This window comes from Nansenia antarctica, assembly GCF_963989245.1.
Source record: "Nansenia antarctica genome assembly, chromosome: 8".
In the NCBI taxonomy this organism is placed as follows: domain Eukaryota; kingdom Metazoa; phylum Chordata; class Actinopteri; order Argentiniformes; family Microstomatidae; genus Nansenia; species Nansenia antarctica.
The window spans coordinates 49,242,535-49,265,083 of record NC_137678.1 but is presented as its reverse complement, the minus strand read 5'-3'; the positions used below and the strand labels follow the sequence as shown (position 1 = coordinate 49,265,083).

General features: G+C 41.6%; 1 protein-coding gene and 2 pseudogenes across 3 annotated transcripts; 1 reads left to right on the top strand and 2 right to left on the bottom strand.

Annotated features, from left to right (window-relative positions):
• Nucleotides 1–457: 457 nt before the first annotated feature.
• On the bottom strand, nt 458–8,684 carry LOC308164356 (SANT and BTB domain regulator of class switch recombination-like; annotated as a pseudogene). The gene is made up of 16 exons: nt 8,604–8,684; nt 7,707–7,871; nt 7,321–7,409; nt 7,116–7,229; nt 6,545–6,668; nt 4,907–5,056; nt 3,950–4,098; nt 3,752–3,836; nt 3,468–3,500; nt 3,080–3,176; nt 2,541–2,629; nt 2,416–2,444; nt 2,022–2,095; nt 1,762–1,850; nt 1,284–1,375; nt 458–491 (listed from the first exon to the last, which is right to left on the bottom strand). The product of its transcript is annotated as an SANT and BTB domain regulator of class switch recombination-like (transcript).
• Nucleotides 8,685–11,855: 3,171 nt separating this feature from the next.
• Nucleotides 11,856–13,634, bottom strand: LOC308164355 (tubulin alpha chain-like; annotated as a pseudogene). Its single transcript has 4 exons — nt 13,596–13,634; nt 13,286–13,511; nt 12,960–13,108; nt 11,856–12,833 (listed from the first exon to the last, which is right to left on the bottom strand). The product of its transcript is annotated as a tubulin alpha chain-like (transcript).
• Nucleotides 13,635–16,574: 2,940 nt separating this feature from the next.
• Nucleotides 16,575–18,865, top strand: LOC308164354 (C-C chemokine receptor type 2-like; the record flags this gene model as incomplete). Its single annotated transcript, XM_080538464.1, has 2 exons — nt 16,575–16,587; nt 17,838–18,865. 2 exons carry the CDS (start codon nt 16,575–16,577, stop codon nt 18,863–18,865), a joined length of 1,041 nt encoding a protein of 346 aa, XP_080394590.1.
• Nucleotides 18,866–22,549: the final 3,684 nt, after the last annotated feature.

Below are 22,549 nucleotides of genomic sequence, written 5' to 3'. Positions count from 1 at the left end.
GACAAGGGCTAGTGGCCACCAATCTATTGCCATGACGATATAGTAAAGCGAAAGCGAATGGGATAGAAGGTGATCAATACAAATACACCAGGGTCAGGTTGAACTGGGCTGAGCAGGGCTTGACTGGACTCAGTGGGCCACAAAGCCCCATCAAGAAAACAGGCCTCCTGGGCTTAAGTTGACCAAACTAGGACCTTAGTAGTTGCAGGGGCGATAGCTTAGAACAAGCAAGGAGACAGCGAAGGGCAGTAGCTGTTGCAAAGTTCCCCATTTGGGGTTAATCGTTCTCAAAGAGTTCATGATGCATGAAGATCTGTCCCGATTGATCCTCATCTTCTTTTTCCTCCTCTTTCTATCGCTCCACAATCATCTTCCATATTTCTCTCACACGTTTCCTCTTTCTATCGCTCCACAATCATCTTCCATATTTCTCTCACACGTTTCCTCTTTCTGTCATCTATGTGGGCCGAGGTTGACTGCGTGTCTTTGCTCTAAGAGAAGACAGGAAATAGGAACAGAAAATAGGAACAGAAAATATCAGATTAAATGAAGGTGAGAGACTGAGGAAAAAGACAGACAGATTCACAGTAAAAGAGTGGGGAAATATGTAAGAAAATAAACATACTGTAATGTTTTGAGTGTTACTTAAGACTGAATGTATACATGTATGTAACATGCATGTATATGGAGCAGATACAGCCTTGACAGTATTCACACCACTTGCACAATTTTCACATTTTGTTGGCTATAGGCCTGGAATTCAAATAAAAAGTGTTCTACCCACTGATCTACCCAGTGTACTGGACACATTTTTACCCCTTGGTTGTGGAAGTCCTACAATTAGCCTAGCTCAAATGCAAGTCTATCTCTCCATGAACGAATAATAGTTAACAACATTTTGCAAACGAATACCTTTGTGTCATAGGGGTGCGACAGCAAATAAGGTTAATACTTATGCTATAAGTTGACTTTCTTTTTCTTATCTTAAATGAATTTGGCACCATATGAAAATGGGACAGGGGGTGAATACTTTTGCAAGGTAGTATTTGGTTCAATAATATTCTTAACCAATATTGGCCCTCTACAGGCATATGTATCGGTACATTTTCAAACCTAAAACTAAACAAATAGCATCGGAGTGGAATGGGAACAAGAGACAGTTCAAAAATGCGCTTCAATAAAAGACCCTGTTTAAATGTTAAAGCAGCATTTACAGCATTTATAATTCATAGTGGCATCAGACTCAAAAACCCAATATTGGTTGGGCTCCAACAAAGTCGTACCTGAGGGTCTTCTCAGAGCTTCCCTGTCGGCCACTGGCCTGGGACGGGCTTTTGAACTGAGCCTCCAGTCTGGAGTAGATTCCCCCCGCATGCTGTAACAACCACAACCACACATGATATGACCCTAACCACAAACATGACCACAGTTCATACAAGCACAGCTCACAAAGCCACAAATTATACATCACTAACACAGATTACACTAACACAAGTGTCTCAAACCAAACCAACGTCAGTCTTACCAACCTCATGGGGGGAAATTTCCTAAGTATTGACATTTCTGCATGGAGCAATTTAGACTATTAAAAAATAGACAGTCTACAGAAAACAGTTCATTCCTTTGCCATGTAGATTACAGTTCCGCTTTTGACAGCAAAGGTAAAACAAAATCCACATAGACATCTAGTATAGAGACATAGACATCTAGTATAGAGAGGGTGCGATGATGTCATCAAGAGTGGACACTCACGCCACACACCTCTTTTATGTCCTTGGACTTGCTTTGCTCCTGATCCCCAAATCTCATTTTAGTGAGATGACCAATAATATCCACCATACGTCGCTGGTCTGGGACAGAGAGGGGGAGAGAAGAGAAGAGAACATGGGAGGTGAAAGAGAGAGAAGAAGAAATAGGGAGAAGAAAATAGTTAAATCAATAAAAACGAAATAGTGAACATAAAGTAAAGTTAAGAACAACTGCAGTATCGCACACAAGCACACACGCCACACCGACATTACCTTCTTCTCTTTGGGCATCTTGGTTGTAGCGCATAGAGCGAGAGCTGTCCCATTTGCTCTTCTGGGCACTCACTCTGGAAATGCACAGTTCCAATTACCTCAGTAATTCAAATATGACACATTCTAACACATTTAAAAAAAAAATGCACACAAAGTGAATTGAACTGAAAACGAACTGAAATGAATCCTCATGCATAATGACAGCAACTTTCTATTCATGAATAACATTTCAAAATGTATTGAGTAAATTGTAATGTTGACCAACCAATGTATAAAGGCAGCTGCATCATAACCAAGATGGACAGACACCAAATAAGATTGGTGTTATGAGAGATGCAGACTCAAGATCTTTGTGCACACTATACAATAGAGTATACAGTATAGCTGAACTCACGTGAATGGTGTGTTGTCTCGTGAAGGTGTCTGTAAGAATGAAATAGGCATTTAAAAAACCCCAGCAGTTATTATATCCAAGGGAAGCACAATCATCTCATAAGTACACTACAGAATGATGCTCACTTTCTCTGCTGCCTTCTCTTTGCGCTGAACATTGGGAGAGGACACCTGCTTCTTCAGAGGTTTGCTCCACTTCTTTGCCTTCTTAGCAGCTGGAATAAGGCAAACATAAGAACAATCTGAACAATTTGATTGGTTGCCAATCAAAAGACTAGAACGTGTCACATATCTCCCCTAACCCTGCCACCTCCATCCCCCCCTGGACATTGCTGTGTTAATTGTTCCCTGTTCGTTAATTCTGTGTTCTATGTGCTCATGTTATCTGTTGCTTGTTGTTTCTGTGTTTTCCCATATTGTCAGTGTCTTTGAGCCCCGGAAAAGCGCTATATAAACACAATGAATTATTATTATTATTATTATTATTATTATTATTATTACATATGTGGATAGGTAAAAGCAACATGGTGTTGGCTCCACCTAGCCTTCAAGTTGGGATAAAGTGCACTGACACCATTTTGTTTTCTTGACACCATTCCTTCAGATCTGCACACTGAAGGGGTACATTAATTGCTAGAAGCTACTGGTCTGGATGAGTCCATAACCTTGCTTCTTGGAAACTTCCTCCTCATCCCCGACCTCATCCTCTGTGACCTCTGACCCCGTGGTGTACTCCTCCTCAGACAGAAGGGACTGCTGCCTCTGCCAAGGGCAAAGTGTAAGTTAGGGGTTCTGATGGTTGGTTAGGGGATAGGGGGGTTAGGGTCATTTACATATTTTTATTCAATTATGTTTTATCAAAGTTACACCAACACTGCATACATTATTCTAAAAACCATTTGCAGTGTGCTTGAACACTTCATTTGAAGTGAACAGTCATAATGCACAGAATTGTATTGTATTGTATTTATTCTTCCTGTAAAGCATCTGTATGAAATGTGCTATATAAATAATGTTTGATTTGAAAAAAATAAAATAAAACTTTGACCCTACCAGTTGTAGGCTCCAGTTCTTCAACAGGGAAAACTGCAAATAAGAGACAAAGTGAGAGAGCCCCTTTCTGTCATTGTCTTTTTTAAACTATGTTTGCTTATATAGTGTTGTTTATTACATTGTTGTTGTTTTTTATTATTATTATTATATATTATATTGTTGTCTGTGTCTTTAAGTCAATTTCCTATATAGTGCGAATATAGTTATAAAAAGAATTCTGATTCTGAGAGAGAGTGAGTGAGTGAGTGAGTGAGTGAGTGAGTGAGTGAGAGAGGGATACTCACAGTGCTGCCCTCTCCCAGTAGCCCAGGCTCCAGGTGGATGTCACAGTCCAGCACCCGCTCCCCACTGAGAGGAGACTCGACAGGCCTTTCATCATTCATACACACACACACACACACACACACACACACATCAGCACACACTATACTCCACATATACACGAGACAACTCTTACAACATACACAAACACACATACTCACCCCTCTGATGGTGGCGTATTGGAAACACAAACTGCGTCTCTGTGCAGTAGGAGGTCGTTGAGCAGTCTGGTCTGGGCCGAGTTCACCTGGTGGTCCCCGCAGTCTCCATTGTCTGACGTACTCACTATGTGGTCCCTCATCTTACAGCCCTACAGACACACACACACACACACACACACACACACACACACACACACACACACACACACACACACACACACACACATACACACAATCTTTTAAAATATGTAATGGCTAAGGTATGCAGTGTGTAACAAATGCATTGTGTGGAATGTGTGTGCTATCTATTCACAACAACTGTGTGTGTGTGTGTGTGTGTGCGTGTGTGTGTGTGTGTGTGTGTGTGTGTGTCTGTAGGGCTGTAAGATGAGCGACCACATAGTGAGTACTAGAGTATTAGAGGTAGCATGCACCTTTGATATAAGCCTAGAGGAAGCCTTCATGACTAAGGTCATGAAATACCAGCAGCTTGTAGACACCATCTCAGAGCTAGGCTATAGGTGTACGCTATTAGTCTTTATATTTGGCAGTCTAGGACATGTGCACAGATTGGTTGTCAGAGGACTACGTCTACTGGGAATGTCCAAGGGAGAAGCAAAAAGGCTCAGCAAGTATTGCTCTGTCTCTGCGATTATTGGCAGCCGCCAAATATGGCGGAGACGGTGTTACTTGTACCCGTGAGTCTTGTCCTGTTGTATGTGAAAGACATTGTCCATGTCTGTTTGTGAATGCATCCCATCTGTGCCTTCAGTATTTGTGTCCCTGTATACTTGTTTCTATGTGGACAGAAATAAATGATTAAAATGTGTGCAAAATACTAATTTCCATTACCTCTGTGTAAATGGACAAATATAATTATCCTTCTTTCATCTTTCTTGTATGTGTGTGTGTGTGTGTGTGTGTGTGTGTGTGTGTGTGTGTAAAGAAAAATCCCACCTTGGGTATACCGGCTGGGTCGAAGCGGAGGACCCTCTGGTTACAGCAGGGGTAGACGCCCATCCCGTGCCAGCCCTGCTCTGCCCCCATCCCTGGGTACATCACCTCAGGGTGGTACCGACACTGGGACAGCTCTGCACAAACAAACACCTACCCAGACACACACACACACACAAATAGACGTTTTAAATACCTCTTAATGCATACAAATGCAAAAATATACAGTAGAACATACAAAAGTGGGGTGCAAAAATGTGGGCACCCCTGGTTTAAATGTCTGTTACGATTAATCTTGTGATTGAAAGCAAACCTGAACACTAAATGCTACAAAGTTAAACATTTCTGGCAAATTTTAAAGCAAGGTTTTTAAAATGATGATGTGCAAATGTTTGGGAACCCTTTTGGATTATTCTTTGTTACCTTTTGAGAAGATGATTACTAAGGCCCAGACCAAGGTGATTTACTCGTTAGAGCTTCTATGAGGTGAATATAATTCCAGGGTTGAACTATATATTCTGAAGTAACTCCATGCCTTCTAAAGTACCCGATTGCAGTGGTGCTAAAAACCATGGGTTCCTCTAAACAGTTGTCTAAGGATGATGCAAAAAAGAGTAGCAGACACCGGTCTAGTTGTTCACAGGACAACAATACAGCGTACCTTAAACAACAAAGACCTACATGGCAGAGTTGCCAGAAAGAAGCCTTTCCTACGACATCAACACAAAATTAAACGTCTGAAGTATGCAAAAGAAAACCTTGAGAAACCTGAAGCCTATTGGAACAATGTACTTTGGACTGACAAAACCAAAACCAAAATGAAGCATTTGTAGAGAAGAACACCTTGCCAACTGTTAAGCATGGAGGTGGATCCATTAAGCTTTGGGATTGTGTAGCAACTGGGGGGCACAGGCAATATTGTGCAGGTGGAAGGAAGAATGGATTCCACCAAATGTCAAGACATTCTAGAGGATAATATTCAAAGGTCAGTCCAGAAATTGAAGTTGAAGAGAGGTTGGGTATTCCAGCAAGACAATGACCCGATGCATACCTCAAAATCAACCATGAAGTACCTCCAGGAAAGACGGATGAAGGTTTTGGAAAGGCCATCACAGTCCCCAGACTTGAATATTATTGAAAATCTGTGGAGAGATCTCAAACATGCCGTGCATGCAAGAAGGCCGAAGAATATTTCTGAGCTAGAGGTGTTCTGCTAGGAAGAATGGGGAAAAATTCCCCAAAAAAGAATTGAAAGACTCTTAGCTGGCTACAGGAATCGTTTGCAAGCTGTTAGCTTTAGTTAGCAATAGTTGCCCGAGTAGGAGTTACAAAGTACTAGCTGATAGCGTTCCCAAACGTTTGCACAAGGCCTTTTTACTTGTTTTATTATTTTGAAACTGTAAAAAGTTAAAAATGTGATGAAATGTGTAATGTTTAACTTATACCATTCAGAGGTTAGGTTTGCTTCTTTTCACTTAGATATTCATTGTAAAAGGCATTTTGAATAGGGGTGCCCACATTTTTGCACTCCACTGTATATTACATGATACACACATATTCATTGTGACCATGCACTGCTCCACACACATACACACACACACACACACACACACACACACACACACACACACACACAAACACCTGTTGGCAGCGGGAGCAGGTGAGGTGGTTGACGGTGCCCCAGATCCTCCAGTAGACCAACACCCAGGACTTGAGCTCTTCGTACAGCCCGGTCACATACTCATGTACCTCCCAGGTCTTCTGCCTTGGGAGCGATTGTGTTTTTGGTGTTGAGGATAAATAAAAAAACAACAACCTGTTAACACACATGGCTATGACAGGTGTAATAAAAATGCTGTACAATCCTCTCCCTGCAGCCACTGAAAGTAAATAAAGGCCTAGAATATAGAAGCGGGGCTTTAGCGATTCTGACTTTGGTGTAGTTGGATACTATACCATGGCATCCTTAGTTTGAGGGTACCACACGTTCAAAAAGACCAACATTCTGAAGCTTATGCTCCTGTGGAGGGATGTGCCTACCTCCAATGATCCTTCTTTTGGGGGACTTTTTCTTTTCTTTCTTTTTTCTCACTAGCACCATAGTTGTGGACATTATGGAAGACAGTACCTTTGAATATGGTCTTCTAAGCCTCTTGATTGATAAAGTCAAATGTATGTAGCATATACATGAACAATGTGGCTAGTCCAGTACCTAGTAGTATGTGTATATGTGATGTCTCCCTGAGGGTCGATGTTAATTTTCCCCGGAACGCAGGAGATCTTTCTCTCCACGTCTTTGGTCAACAGCTTTAGACACAGACCACACCTGTAACAGGGGAGATGCAGAGTGACAGTCATACAACGTTGACAAGAACAGTGCGGTGTCAATGAACGCACACCTCTGGCTCTGAACTCACCTGGTCAGAGTCGATGCGTTACCCTGGGAATCGCGGTTATCGTATAGTTAGGATCAAAAAGACGCTCGATCTTATTTTGAAACAGTTTACTAAGGAGGTGGGGAAAAGACATGAGCATTGTAAACAAGTCATGTCGGGGATTGCTTTTGTCTTGTTTTAAACGACACATCGGTACCCGATCTGTTTCTCCAACTTCTTTGACGATACAACAAGTCTGGCTTAGATATGACACCCTCTCAAATGACACCCTACTCTCCCTTAAAATGCATAACGAGAGTCTCGCGAGACTTTTCAAAATAAGCCTGGATTTTCCTTTAGTGACGTTGATGGACTACCCCCCGGGGCCTCTTGTTACGTAGCCTTCTATCTGTCTCTTTCTTGGCTACCTTTTGAATTGGTCTTTTTTGTCCTTGACGTCGTCGGCTTCATTGTGGTTGAAGAGGTCTGCGATGCGAGCAGCCAGGCTACTGTTGATGCAGTTCATGTTGCAGCCAGGGGGTGGCCACAATAGCGGTCATGTGCTTGTGGCAGTATTGGATGCACTCTTCTACCTGAGAATGGTGGAAACAAACAGGGGTCAATTGATCAAAAACCCTTACTGCACTAAGAACTTTGTAGTCAGTTTAAAAGCCTGAGTAATAGGAGGGTTTAGCTATTTATTATGGTGCCTCCCATATGATCATAGGATGTGATGAGCATTTCACAGCACCTCTTCTAATATAATGAAACATTTTAAGAAATGAACCTTCAAATGTGCATTTAAGACTAAATAACAGCCCTAGTCTACAGACCCCTTCTTTTCCCTCTTTATTTTTTAGGACAAGGCCACTTTTCATTAAATGACTGATTAATGTGAGTTTCTTTGAGCACATCAGCACCCAACATAAAGTAGATTAATAATAATAATAATAATAATAATAGTTTTATTGCCATGCAATCAACTTGTCAGTCAATTGTTTGAATGTGGTATGTTATGCTCTAGTCGGCCAAAGACAGCGACCCTGGAGCAATTAGGGGGTTCCGTGCCTTGCTCAAGGACACCTCGACATGTAACCAGCCGTGGTTCAAACCGGCGGACTGCAGACCTTGCGATCATTAGACGCCGGCTCTACCGCCTGAGCCACTGCCGCCCCCTTTATTAACAAAGCTTTATTGACATTCTTCTAACTGACAATATGTTTTAAATCAGTTTAGCTTGGCCTGCTCTCCTGCTTACAAAAGAAAACTTGGGGGCTTAAAAACACTTTATAACAAGGCAACTGAGCTCACGTCACAACACTTACTAACGTGTCCATCTTCAAGAATTCAGAGGAGATCAGGATTGAGATCACATTGCTGGGTTCTGTAACCGACAAACACCACATAACCAACCACAAAACAAACTGCCAGAGACCAACAACACACCACCATTCAAGTCCAAATAAAAAGTTAAGAGGGCAACTGCTGGCCAATAGTTAACCTTTCAACGCTAGAATGCTAGAACTCCCAAAACACTAGCATGAAAAAAGAACAGGGTAGATATTATTATTTATTATTTTTGTATTCTTCTTCTCTCTGTAGGTCTGTGATACCATACTTGGACACGCCAAGGAGCGCTTCTCCTTCACAAACCACCTGGTCAGTGCCACCTTGCTGCAGGGGGACAGGTTTGAAGAGTACAAGGGGGCCTTTCCGGAGGATGCACTGAACAGCACCTTGAAGGCCTACCCAATGCTCAGTGGAAGCCAGCTGAAGACCGAGCTCAATCTCCTCTACAGCAAGGAGGAGTTCAGAGCCTGTCGTGGTGCTGTGGACCTCTTCCAGCTTTTTATGGAGAACAATCTTGAAGTGTTTGCAGAGACTGTCGCTCTCCTAAAGATCCTCATAACCACACCCATGACAGAGAGGTGCTTCTCGACCTTGAAAAGGATCAAAACCTTTCTCCGGAACACCATGACAGAGGACAGGCTGAATGCATTGGCCATGATGTCAATGGAGAAGACACTGGTGATTGAAATGACAGACTTTAACCAGAAAGTCATTGAGAGATGTGCAGGCCTGAAGGAACGAAGGGCAAAATTCATGTTCAAGTAGTGTAACTGGGGAGGGACACAGGGTTTGAAAGTAACAAAGAACACATTTATTATCACAATTGCATTGTGTTCCATGTCTTTCTCCATTGAATAAATAATGCCTAGTTGAATGGCTAAACAAGACAACTGTCTGGACAGTACAATCCATTTGAGCTGCTAGAATTATTCACCTTACCGCTGCACAGATAGACAAAGGGTTTAAGTCCATTCTGTTAACATTAGGTCTACTCTGCTAACAAAGACTATTCCAGTTGATTTGTCAGTTGTTGTACATTATATTTTTGTTGTGTTTGCAGTTTGCCCTTTAATACAAGTTATATACTGTATATATTCTCATGCTAGCAGTTGATATTCTTCCCCGTGGAGCATGCCCCCATAACCTGTGCCCCACCAGCCGCCACTGCAGTTTACCATACACATGTTGTGGCCATCATTCCTAGCAGCTTTATTTAGTTTTATTTTATTTATTTATTTATTTTTCACAATAGTGCTTCGTGATGCCCTGTGAAACAGTCCTATTATCCAGTGGTAAGTCCAGAGACTGTAGACACACGAACAAACAAGCATGATAATATATACATACAGTATGAGTTGTTGGAATGATCTCAGTCAAATTCAAGCACTGCTATGCATTCCAGCATTCAAGTCATCAGCCATACTACTGTAATCACTCAAAAGTCAAGTTACTTAAAGTAGTAAGTTATAGGACTAATCTCTTACCACAAGAGGTCACTCTGTTACTATCCATCACATACCACACACACTTCACAGTATGGAGTAAAACCACTGCCAATTAGTGCGTTATATCTGAAGAAGAAGATAATACTTGTATTCATCCCCAAGGGGAAATTATCTGTTTTGCACACCCACATGCACAAACAAGTCAATGAGTCCACTTGTCTATACAGTCAGTAATGTTCTGTACTGGGTCTATACAGTCAGTAATGTTCTGTACTGGGTCTATACAGTCAGTAATGTTCTGTACTGGGTCTATACAGTCAGTAATGTTCTGTACTGGGTCTATACAGTCAGTAATGTTCTGGACTGGGTCATGTGTGTTGTGGACCCCAGGCATCGTCGATGCTTCATTCAACTTAAACAGGGAACAAATTAATGAATACAATATTGCTACATGTGCAAACTCTATTGATGCTGTCTGAGAGATTATTTTCCTATGACCATTTCAGGATATATACAGTAGTGGAGGGAAACACGTGAGACTAGAGAAAATGTGTATGACATGTGACTTTTATGATCATTTCACAGTACCTCCTACTGTGAGTACAGGAAGTTGCAGCAACAGTATAGTAATACTCAGAAGGTAGTTCATTCGTAACAACAACAACAACAACAATAATAATAATAATAATAATAATAATAAATATAACCGCAAGCGGCAATGGGGCGTGTTCCTACAGATATGTCCCCATAACCATAAATGGAGTGAGATTGAAAGACACGGGGTAGATCTACAGACAGGATGTAGATTGACAGATAAGGGGTAGACCTACAGACAGACAATCCCTGTGCATGGCATGTCAAAGTCAGGGCAATTGACTCAATGCACAGTATACTGCATGTCATAGGGGAGGCGCCAAACCTTGCGGCGGCAATAGTGAGGGCAATATATAGTCAACATAATTTACGCATGTTTCTTCAATGTAAGTAAGCAGGCTATGCCACCATTACCAATATAACTGCATTGATCTGCGTTTGTCAAACTTTGTGACAAACTGTTCTGTTTAAGCCCCCCAATACAGAGAACCCATCTATTCCCAACTGCGGAACTATGGTAAATATAGTGAACAAAACAGATCAATCTTTGTTTAAACATATGGTAGTGGCCTAGTACCGCAGTCTACAGTGCACATATGCCATGGGTTCGAACGCCCATGCCCTGCTGACATGCCCTCTCCTTACTTTCCTGTGTCACTATATCTGTCCAATAAAATGAAAAACATGAGTGGGACTGTCCCACTCAGAATTATTTTTATAAATAATGTATGGTGCATTTCTAGCACATCTGATGTTCTGCTATTGAAGGATAGAAAACCCGTTTTCTTTAGTGTCACTCATGCAAGATAAGTTGTTCAAAATGTGTCTCCACCCCTTAGTAGCTGCTTTCTGCGAAGGACTTGGCCAGACTTTCCAAACAAAGAAAGCCGTGTCTCAACAAGGTTAGATTACTTGCAGTCATGCTAGTCATGTCAATACCTACACCCGTCTTGTGCTACAGTACATGTCAATCCACAAAACCTAGTAGCTACACAATCTTAAGTAAGCCCTGCTGCATAGCTTAGTTGTTGTTATTTTTATAGGAAACTTGGACAGATGCAACCAAACATTTGTATGCTTTGAATGGATGAACAAACCAATGAAGTGCAAATTCTTCTGGATTTATTAATAAACGTTTAGACAAGGGATTGCTGAGAACAAGTATAAACACTGAAGACTGGACAGGGTTTAATATTCTTCCTCATCATCTTCACAGCAGTCACCAGAGTCCAGCCCCACCTCCTCATAGTCCTTCTCCAGGGCAGCCATGTCTTCTCTGGCCTCAGAGAACTCCCCTTCCTCCATGCCCTCACCCACATACCAGTGTACGAAGGCCCTCTTGGCATACATCAGGTCAAACTTATGGTCCAGTCTTGCCCAAGCCTCCGCTATGGCAGTGGTGTTGCTCAGCATGCACACAGCCCTCTGCACCTTGGCCAGGTCTCCCCCTGGCACCACTGTGGGCGGCTGGTAGTTGATGCCCACCTTGAACCCAGTGGGGCACCAGTCCACAAACTGGATAGAGCGGCGGTACTTGATGGCAGCAATGGAGGCATTGACATCCTTGGGCACAACGTCACCGCGGTACAGCAGGCATCATGCCATGTACTTGCCCCGCCTAGGGTCGCACTTCACCATCTGGTTGTCTGGCTCAAAGCAGGCATTGGTGATCTCAGGGACAGATAGCTGCTCATGGTAGGCCTTTTCTGACGAGATGATGGGAGCATAAGTTACCAAGGGGAAGTGGATACGGGGATAAGGCACCAGATTAGTCTGGAATTCGGTCAAGTCTACATTCAGCGCTCCGTCAAAACGTAGGGAGGCGGTGATTGAGGAGACAATCTGGGCGATGAGGCGGTTGAGGTTTCCATAAGAGGGCCGGTCCACTCCAAGGTTACGCTTGCAAATGTCAAAGATGGCCTCATTGTCCACCATGAAGGCACAGTCAGAGTGCTCCAGGGTGGTGTGGGTGGTCAGGATGGAGTTGTAGGGCTCCACCACTGCTGTGGACACCTGGGGAGCTGGATAGATTGAGAATTCCAGCTTGGACTTCTTCCCATAGTCCACAGACAGGCGCTCCATCAACAGAGAAGCGAATCCAGAACCCGTCCCACCGCCAAAGCTGCGGAAGATGAGGAACCCTTGGAATCCGGTGCACTGGTCAGACTGAAAACAAGAGTCACACCCAATTCAACAGAGGCTTACTTCCTTGCAGAGACGCCAAAGAAATGGCTAAAGAAGATGGATTAGCAATAATGATACATGTACCACATTACTTTTGTAGAGCCATACCATTTTACGCATTCTGTCCAACACAGAGTCCACAATTTCCTTGCCGATGGTGTAATGGCCACGGGCGTAGTTGTTGGCAGCATCCTCCTTGCCATTGATGAGCTGTTCAGGGTGATATAGCTGACGGTAGGGTCCATTCCGGATCTCATCTAGAAAAGCAGTCACAATGAAATGTATGTAGAAAATAAATCAAGGCAACTAGTCATTGGAGTACCACACAAGAGAAGTTAGGCCTCACATGCTACAAACACAGACTACATGTAATGCAGTGTCATTTCAGTTCTATGAACCATCTACCAGTGTAGGGCAAGATTGCAAATCCTTACCAACAACTGTAGGCTCCAGATCAACAAAAACAGACCTGGGAACATATTTCCCACTCCCAGTCTCATTGAAGAAGGTTCCAAATGATGAGTCAGCCAATGAAACAGCACCAGAGCCTGCATGGACTGTCCCATCTGGCTGGATACCATGTTCCAGGCAATACAACTCCCAGCATGCATTGCCCATTTGGACACCTGCTTGGCCGATGTGTACAGAGATGCACTCCCTCTGTTAAGAAAAACACTTAATCTTAGACTAACAAGTCAAATCGTTGTCATTCTGTACCAGCTACCATTTATCTAAATTGTGTACCAACAGGATTACTGTGATAGGAATGGTGGGGCTCAACATGTCAAACTGAATTAATTGAGGATCCAAATACTGTGTTAGTGTGCAAGCAGAACTTCAGAAAGAAACGCACCTTACATTTCAAACAACTTAATCAGTTCAAGGAGGTATACTTACCATCGTTCAGCAGTTGGCAATGGACGTTCTTCTTTGAAATGAATGTTTGCTAAACAACACCCTGAAACAAATATGTCACACAAATCACATGAGGTCAACTATTTTTAAGAGTAATTCAGTTGTGTTAGTGACAGCAGCATGGCCTACTTGCTTTTATTACTCTACAGCACAACACAGACATTCTAGCTTACCGTACTCACCTTGAACACAATGCCTTCGGAGTAAATTATGCTGATTATATAGGGCAGTCACCTGCCCTTAATGCTGCAGTAGGCGTGGCATTCATAACCTCAACAATCCAGTGCAGTGGGTGTGGCGTTCAATTGAACTTCATTTAAAGGAATAGTGAGCCCAGATGAGTGCTAAGCAAATTGGACATCACTTTTTTTGTATATGGTTACAATTGATTCTCGCTGTGACTCTTTCAATTTATGAAATTGGTTATTCCAAATCCTTTTCTGTATCTCTAAGTAAATGACACTTCACATGCTAAACATATCTCATAGAATAAATCTCAAGTATTTCACCACAATAGAGCAAGCTTTCACATCACTACTGACAACTGTAGATTCCAGATTAATAGCTCTAAGCATATTCAGGGATGGAATTTATGGATTTGGGCCTCTGGCTAGCTGGGCTAATAGATAGGAATTGCTAGTAGCCTGGCTATGATGATACTAGCCCAGTTTATGTAGTTGTACAAGCGAGAGTATATACAGTTAGGTCCATATTTGGACACAGACAGAATTTGTGTTATTTTAACTGTTTACCAAAACATCTTCAAGCTAGTTAGATAATGAATATGGGCTTAAAGTGCAGACTCTCAGCTTTAGGGTAAGGGTATTCACATCCAAATTGAAGGAAGGGTTTAGGAATTACAGCTCTTTAATATGTAGCTTTAATACAGTACCCCAGGGTTCTGTCCTAGGGCCCCTACTTTTCTCCCTCTACACCAAGTCTCTTGGCTCGGTAATCTCTTCACATGGGCTCTCCTACCACAGCTACGCAGACGACACTCAACTCTTCCTGTCCTTCCCCCCGTCTGATGTACACGTGGCAACCCGTATCTCAGCATGTCTCGCTGACATTTCAACTTGGATGGCTGACCACCATCTCAAGCTCAATCTTAACAAGACCGAGCTCCTCTTCATCCCCGGGAAAGCCTGCCCTCTCCAAGACTTCTCCATCACAGTGGAGAACTCTACTGTAACGCCCTCCCTGACAGCCAAGAACCTTGGAGTGATCCTGGATAACCGACTATCCTGTGCGGAGAACATTGCAGCAACGGCTCGCTCCTGCAGATTCTTCCTCTACAACATCAGAAGGATACGACCATTCCTTACCAGAGAGGCAGCGCAACTCTTGACCCAGGCACTGGTCATCTCCCGCCTGGATTACTGCAATGTACTCCTGGCTGGGCTCCCCGCTTCAGCCATTAGACCTCTGCAGCTCATCCAGAATGCTGCTGCCCGGCTGGTATTCAACCTCCCCAAATACTCGCATGTCACCCCTCTCCTTCGCACCCTGCACTGGCTCCCGATAGCAGCTCGCATCAGATTCAAGACCCTGGTGCTTGCATACCAGGCAGCTAAAGGGACAGCCCCTGCCTACCTGAAGGAAATGGTAACCCCCCAAACCCCTGCCCGCTCACTCCGCTCCTCCACCTCGGCTGGCCGACTGGCCCCACCTCCTCTACACAGCAGTCGGGCTGCCCGATCACGTCTCTTCACAACACTGGCTCCCCGCTAGTGGAATGAGCTCCCCACGGCCGTCAGAACGGCTGAGTCACTACCCATCTTCCGTCGTAGACTGAAGACCCATCTCTTCAGGTTACATCTTAACTGCTCCTCCTGAGACATCTTCTGACCCTCACCACTACGTCTCCTAAAGACACCCGCTTTCCCCTCTACTGTGTCCCTAAGAACTTCTATTGCCCCCCTTGTACTGTTTCTCAGTTTCTCCAGATTATATATTTTTTTTTTAGTAGAAGACGATAGGGAGAAGGTGTTTTCTTCTATCAGTGGCCCCGGGCCCGAGCTAGATTACTCTTCCTGCAACGAATGGTGGATTGCTGATTCACATGCTTAGTATTCAAATGTATTGATTGTAAATCGCTTTGGAATAAGGCGTCTGCTAAATGCCAAAAATGTAAATGTAAATGTAAAGTAATGTTCTGGACTGGGTCATGTGTGTTGTGGACCCCAGGCATAGCTGCTGCTTCATTAAACTTAGACAGGGAACACATGAATGAATACAATATTGCTACATGTGCAAACTCTATTGATGCTGTCTGAGAGATTAATATCTATGACCATTTCAGGATATATACAGTAGTGGAGGGAAACACGTGAGTCTAGAGAAAATGTGTATGAAATGTGACTTTTATGATCATTTCACAGTACCTCCTACTGTGAGTACAGGAAGTTGCAGCGACAGTATAGTAATACTCAGAAGGTAGTTCATTCGTAACAACAACAACAACAACAACAACAACAACAACAACAACAACAATAATAATAATAACAATAATAATAATAATAATAATAATAATAATAATAATAATAATGATAATAAATGCCATCTAACTGACGCTTTTATCCAACGCGACTTACATTGCAGTCAGTGCATATGTTTCAGTACGGTCTCAGCGGGATATTTCCTAAAAGAAAAAAGAAATCCCCAAACAGGAAATGTTTGAGGTTTTTCGGTTTGTTGCAGACAAAGACATAAAACTTTTTCCACCCCTAAGCCAATCAAAATCCAACAACCGGGTTGACGATTCTTACATTAAGAAAGACAACACCAAAGAGCCACTGATTACTGATCATGTCTATGTCAGGTGAGTACATATTCTGATACAAAACAGGAGAAGAGGAAACCTACACTAAATTCTAAAATATATCCTTATTAGGCTATAATTTAATCTTTTACTATTCTTCTTCTCTTAAGAGAAACACATATTGATTTATGAATAGATTTAACAAGTCATGTCCAAATGATATGATACTGTAGAAAGATGAACAACAATGCATTATTGTATGTATGGAGTAGTATAAGTATAGCCTTTTAATTTCAATTCTGATTTTAATACTTAACTTGTGAGGACTTGTTTTCATGTCTGAAGGCAGAAATATTGCATACACCTGTAGGTGTCAGAGCAGCCCAGTAATCTTTATGACTTATTTATTGTGCTGACTTGCTAGTAAAATACATCTAGTATTGATCCAGGGACACAAAGATGACTTAATACAGGTGCATCTCAAACCAATTGAATATCATGGAAAAGTTCATTAGTTTCTGTAATTTAACAAAAAAAGTGAAACTTTAATATATTCTAGATTCATTACACATGAAATGAAATATTTCAAGCCTTTTTTGTTTTAATGTTGATGATTACGGCTTACAGCTCATGAAAGTCAAAAATCCAGTATCTCAAAATATTAGAATAATATTATTACATAAAACCAATCAAAAAAAGATTTATAGATTTATAATACAGAAATGTTGACCTTCTGAAAAGTATCTTTAATGTATGCACTCAATACTTGGTCTGGGCTCCTTTTGCACAAATTACTGCATCTATGCGGCGTGGCATGGAGGCAATCAGCCTGTGGCACTGCTGATGTGTAAGGGAAGCCACAGGCTGATTGCCTCCATGCCACGCCGCATTGATGCAGTAATTATTTTGTGCAAAAGATGCCCAGACCAAGTATAGAGTGCATAAATTAACATGCTTTTCAGGTCAGGATTTATATTTTATAAATCCTTTTTTTGTCTTATGTAATATTCGAATATTTTGAGATATTGGATTTTCATGAGCTGTTAGCCATAATCGTCAACGTTAAAACAAAAAAGTAAATATTTCACTTCATGTGTAATGAATCTAGATTCTAGATTCTAGAATATATAAAAGTTTCAATTTTTGAATTAAATTACGGAAAATAATGAACTTTTCCACAATATTCCCATTTTTTGAGATGCACCTGTAAGGCTAAACAAAAATAATACAACTATTTTTACTTTCTGAAGAGAGTACAACATATAATTATGAGGACTACTATAATGAAGATACGCTTGATGGCCAAGCAGGCCAACTATGCAACAATGGTAACGTGAAGAAGTTTGGACGGGTGTTCCTCCCCACTCTTTACAGCTTGGTCTTCATCATCGGGTTCATCGGTAATGGCCTGGTGGTGTGTGTCCTGGTGAAGTACCGCCACAAGAGCAACATGACAGACATATGCCTCTTCAACCTGTCCATGTCAGACCTTCTGTTTGTCATCTCTCTGCCTTTCTTGTCTCACTATGCCGCCACAGCAGAATGGGTCTTTGGGGACTTCATGTGCCGGCTGGTGACAGGATTGTATGTCCTGGGTTTCTATGGCAGCATCTTCTTCATGGTGATCATGACTTTGGACCGCTATGTGGTCATAATTCATACTCATACCATGGCCAGGCACAGGTCAGTCCGATGTGGGATAGCTCTGTCTAGGATTGTGTGGGCCCTCAGCATGGGTGCCGCTCTTCCCACAATCGTCTTCACACTGACCGATGAAGGGAAAAATGGATCTGGGTTTACATGTAAACAAGAGTATCCTGTTGATACCTTGTGGAGAGAGTTTGTGTATTTGGAAATGAATGTCTTGGGCCTCCTATTCCCGCTTTGCGTCATGGTGATTTGCTATTCCAGGATCATTTCGACTTTAGTGAATATCAAAAGCACAAAGAAGCATAGGGTCATCAAACTGATATTGGTTATAGTAGCTGTCTTTTTCTGCTTCTGGGCCCAATACAATGTTGTCATTTTTCTACGTTATCTGCAATATCAGTTGTATTTCACTGACTGTATGGTATTACAAAAGATAGATCTGGCTATGCAGTGGACAGAAGTGATAGCATTTACACACTGCTGCTTGAATCCAATTATCTATGCCTTTGCTGGACAGAAATTCATGACATATTACTACTCCCTCTGCGATGACGCAGACTTATTAACAAAAGAAACACCCATGACAATAGCAGTTGTTGTCATAGTAATTTCAGGGCAGAAATGTCCCGAACTGGTGCTTTGGAGCGTTCCATTGCCAGAAGGCACTAAAGTGAACAATATAGGCTAGCATGATAAAGGCTAGGAGAGGCTAGAAGTGTGGATTTACCAAGGAAATGATACCTACAGTAAATGGTAGCGTTGGGCTCCTGTTGGACAGGCAGATAGCAGAGAGAATGTTCAGCAACTGCTGTCTTTAAATAACCCTGATTCATCATGTGCTTTCTGCATGTCATAGGGTGTGATTAAAAGCCTTCAGGGAGGAGATGCATGGCCTTGGTGTAAAATACAAAGGATTTTGTTTATTGTAATAACGGCACATGGACTTCCAAACCAATTCCACATGTTCAACAATGGCACCAGGAAGAGAGAATAATACCACTATGTCACGTTGGGGAGACGTTTTCACGTTTTGATTTCTGTAGATCATAATATTACCAGAGGACAATGTGGAAGAAAGATACATTGATAGCCTCCAATTCACATCAACAAGACACATTGTAATGCAAACTATCATGACTGTCAATAGTTTGAAAGTGCTGAAACACTGTACAGTACAACAACAGTGTATCTCACCACCACTAAGTTGTACAGCTGACATTTCCAGTTGCCAGAGACAGTAAACTGGAAGGAGCAGCAGCATATTGAGTCCACAATTGAGGTGACAAAAGAACTACAGAGACAGTAGAAATTCAGCTACTGGCGCTGCACAAAAGCTACTTTTGTGGAGTGGCCCACCGTTGTTTCCCCATCGGGGGTCATGCAAGTCTTTTCCATAGAATTCAACTCCACTGGAATTCTCTCCCTGTCAATACAGTAGGCTACAGTAGGCTCCAGCTTTTGAAGTGACAGCTCCATAAAAAAGTGAGAATGCAAGGCTACTTTCAATAGACGCACACAATTCATGACACATTTTACATTGTCATTTGACAGGTGACAATAAGGCATTTTCCATGTCTCTTTATCTTTATATAAACATAGAGGTAATGTTTACATAATCTGCGTTCATTCATCATGATTATTATCGAATCATATTCGCGGATCAAATAAAACATGATCATTACTGAATTGTTTGAGTAGTTATTACTCGTGAACAACATTGCATTCAGGGAGATTTCTCGTACTTACCCTATTGGAGGCTTTGTCGCGGCGTTAACTTCTCCGAAGTCCATCATACTCTGAATGCGGCTCTGTCCTTGTATTTAAATGTTATCCTCGATATTTCCCTTTCGTCCTGTCAACAAGGACTCCACTGACATCTAACCCCATTGATATCCAAATCAAGTAGGAGCAGGTCAAAATGTGTATTTCGGTGCTTACAATAATTCCCTATATTATGAAACTAATTATAATTGATTTATTATTTAGGAAAACAATAAATGTCTTATTTGTATTTCACATAGATATAACAGGTCCATACGAAAATGGCACTGCTCAAATTGACACTGTCATTTGCATGTCCTAACAACTGTTGTGTACTTCACAACAAAAAAGCGCAGGGAAATTAATAATAATAATAATCCTTTATTTAACCAGGGTATATTGAGACAGTAGCCTCTTTTTCAAATGAGCCCTGGCCAAGAAAAGCAATATATAAATATACAACAGAAAATAACAACAGAAACAGTGAGCAGATACAGCCTATAAAAGATAACCTAAGTACATTTGCATGTATGATTCAAAGTCTCTGTAACACACAGTTTAAAGTCAGAGAGTGGGATGAACATGTTAAGTTTCAACTTTTTCTGATGTACATTCCACATTGATGGAGCATTGTAACAGAATGCAGTTTTACCAAATTCAGATCTGACATTCCAAGTTATCTACATGAGGACTAAAATAAATATTTTAAAACCCCAAAATATTTATACACGCTACTCTCTCTATCTCTTGTCTTTGTAAGGTAATAATTGGAGACTCAGGTTGTACATTTTTTAGAAAGAGTGAACAGCATATATTAGGGTTTTTTGGAATTCAACACACATTTTTACTTCTTATTATGCATTATTTATTGTATATTTATTTATATTCTATACAAATAAAAGTTATTATTATATTATTATTTCTGCCATCTGCTAATCAAGTGCAGTAACAATAAGAGTTATGATCAGATACAGTGCTGTTTGAGAAAATCATGTTTTTGTGTCGAGGTGCATCTAATCTACGTCAGATGAGATTACTTCATATCCTCCTCCGGTCTCTGCTTCTCTCCTATGAGGACACACACACACACAGACACATACACGGTCAATACTGAGTTCAGTGATGTAAGTAAGTAAGGTTTTTGTTTTTATTTTTACATTTTAACCATTTAGCAGACGCTTTTATCCAAACAACAGACAATTAGAGATTAACATGGTTCCAGTCTCCCTGGAGTAACTGAGGGCTAAGTGCCTTACTCAAGGGCACACTAGTGGTGGTGTTCCCAGGTCTAACTCAAGGACACACTAGTGGTGGTGTTCCCAGGTATTACTCAAGGACACACTAGTGGTGGTGTTCCCAGGTCTTACTCAAGGACACAGTAGTGGTGGTGTTCCCAGGTCTTACTCAAGGGCACACTAGTGGTGGTGTTCCCAGGTGGGATTTAAACTCATGACCTTCTGATCACCAGTCCAACTCACCATCCCCTAGACCTACGTGTTCCTCTGGAGGTCAAAGAGGCCAGACTTGAGAGACCCACCTACTCTAGGGTTAGGGTCTCAACTGCCTAACATGTCGGCCCTAAATCAGGTCTCGCGTCAAGTTTCAAGTTCATTTGTTACTTCACATTACACACATGTAACAGAGTAAAATTCTTAGCCTCCGGTTCTGACATTGCATTGCAGCACAAGACATAGGTATAATAAATCAAGCATAATTCAAGATAAAGTGTCAGTAGTCAACAGAGGACTAGTGTCATATGCATGGATGAAGTCTGTTTCCACAACTAGAATCTCACCTGTTTCATCAGTGCAGAGAAACCTCATCTTTGGGTGCAGAGTTGTTGGAACTATCGTCAGAAGCTACGAGGAAACAAGACAAGGCCAGTTCAACTAACCAGGAATACAGAACTACATTCTGACATGGAAACAGTCCCATGTTATACGTCAACAACATTTACATGTATTCATTCATGCTTTGTTTATCCAGGTCCCTTTTCAGACATGAATCTCTTTTTCAAGGGAGCCCTGGCCAAGACGCACCATAGCAGATTAACATTCACACAGTATAAAACACAACAACAACAACAACCAAATATAGACAAATTAGATATTACAGTTTACATGGTGAACAGCCACACATGATTGTCATTCAGTTCAGTGTACATTTGTAAATGCAACATGAAGGTGTAGAATACTTACTGCTAGCTTGGGAGAAGCCTGAAACAGAATTGTACATGAAGATATTACTGACTCTTATAGTTTGGTTTAGTAGAATATTACAACTAACCAACATGTATGACACTTTACTAACTAACCAACATGTATGACACTTTACTAACTAACCAACATGTATGACACTTTACTAACTAACCAACATGTATGAGACGTTACTAACTACATACAGTATGTTACATCCTGTATTTCTAGTGTATTTGGTATTCCTGACAGGATCGAAGCTGATAACATGCCTGTGTTCTCTTTAGATTCCTTAGAGGCGCTACTTCTACAGCCCTGACTTCACATCACAACACTATTCCTGGTGAAACATCTACATCTACCAACTCCACTAGAACACATCAATACAGACGACTTCATCACTGCTAACAAACTGA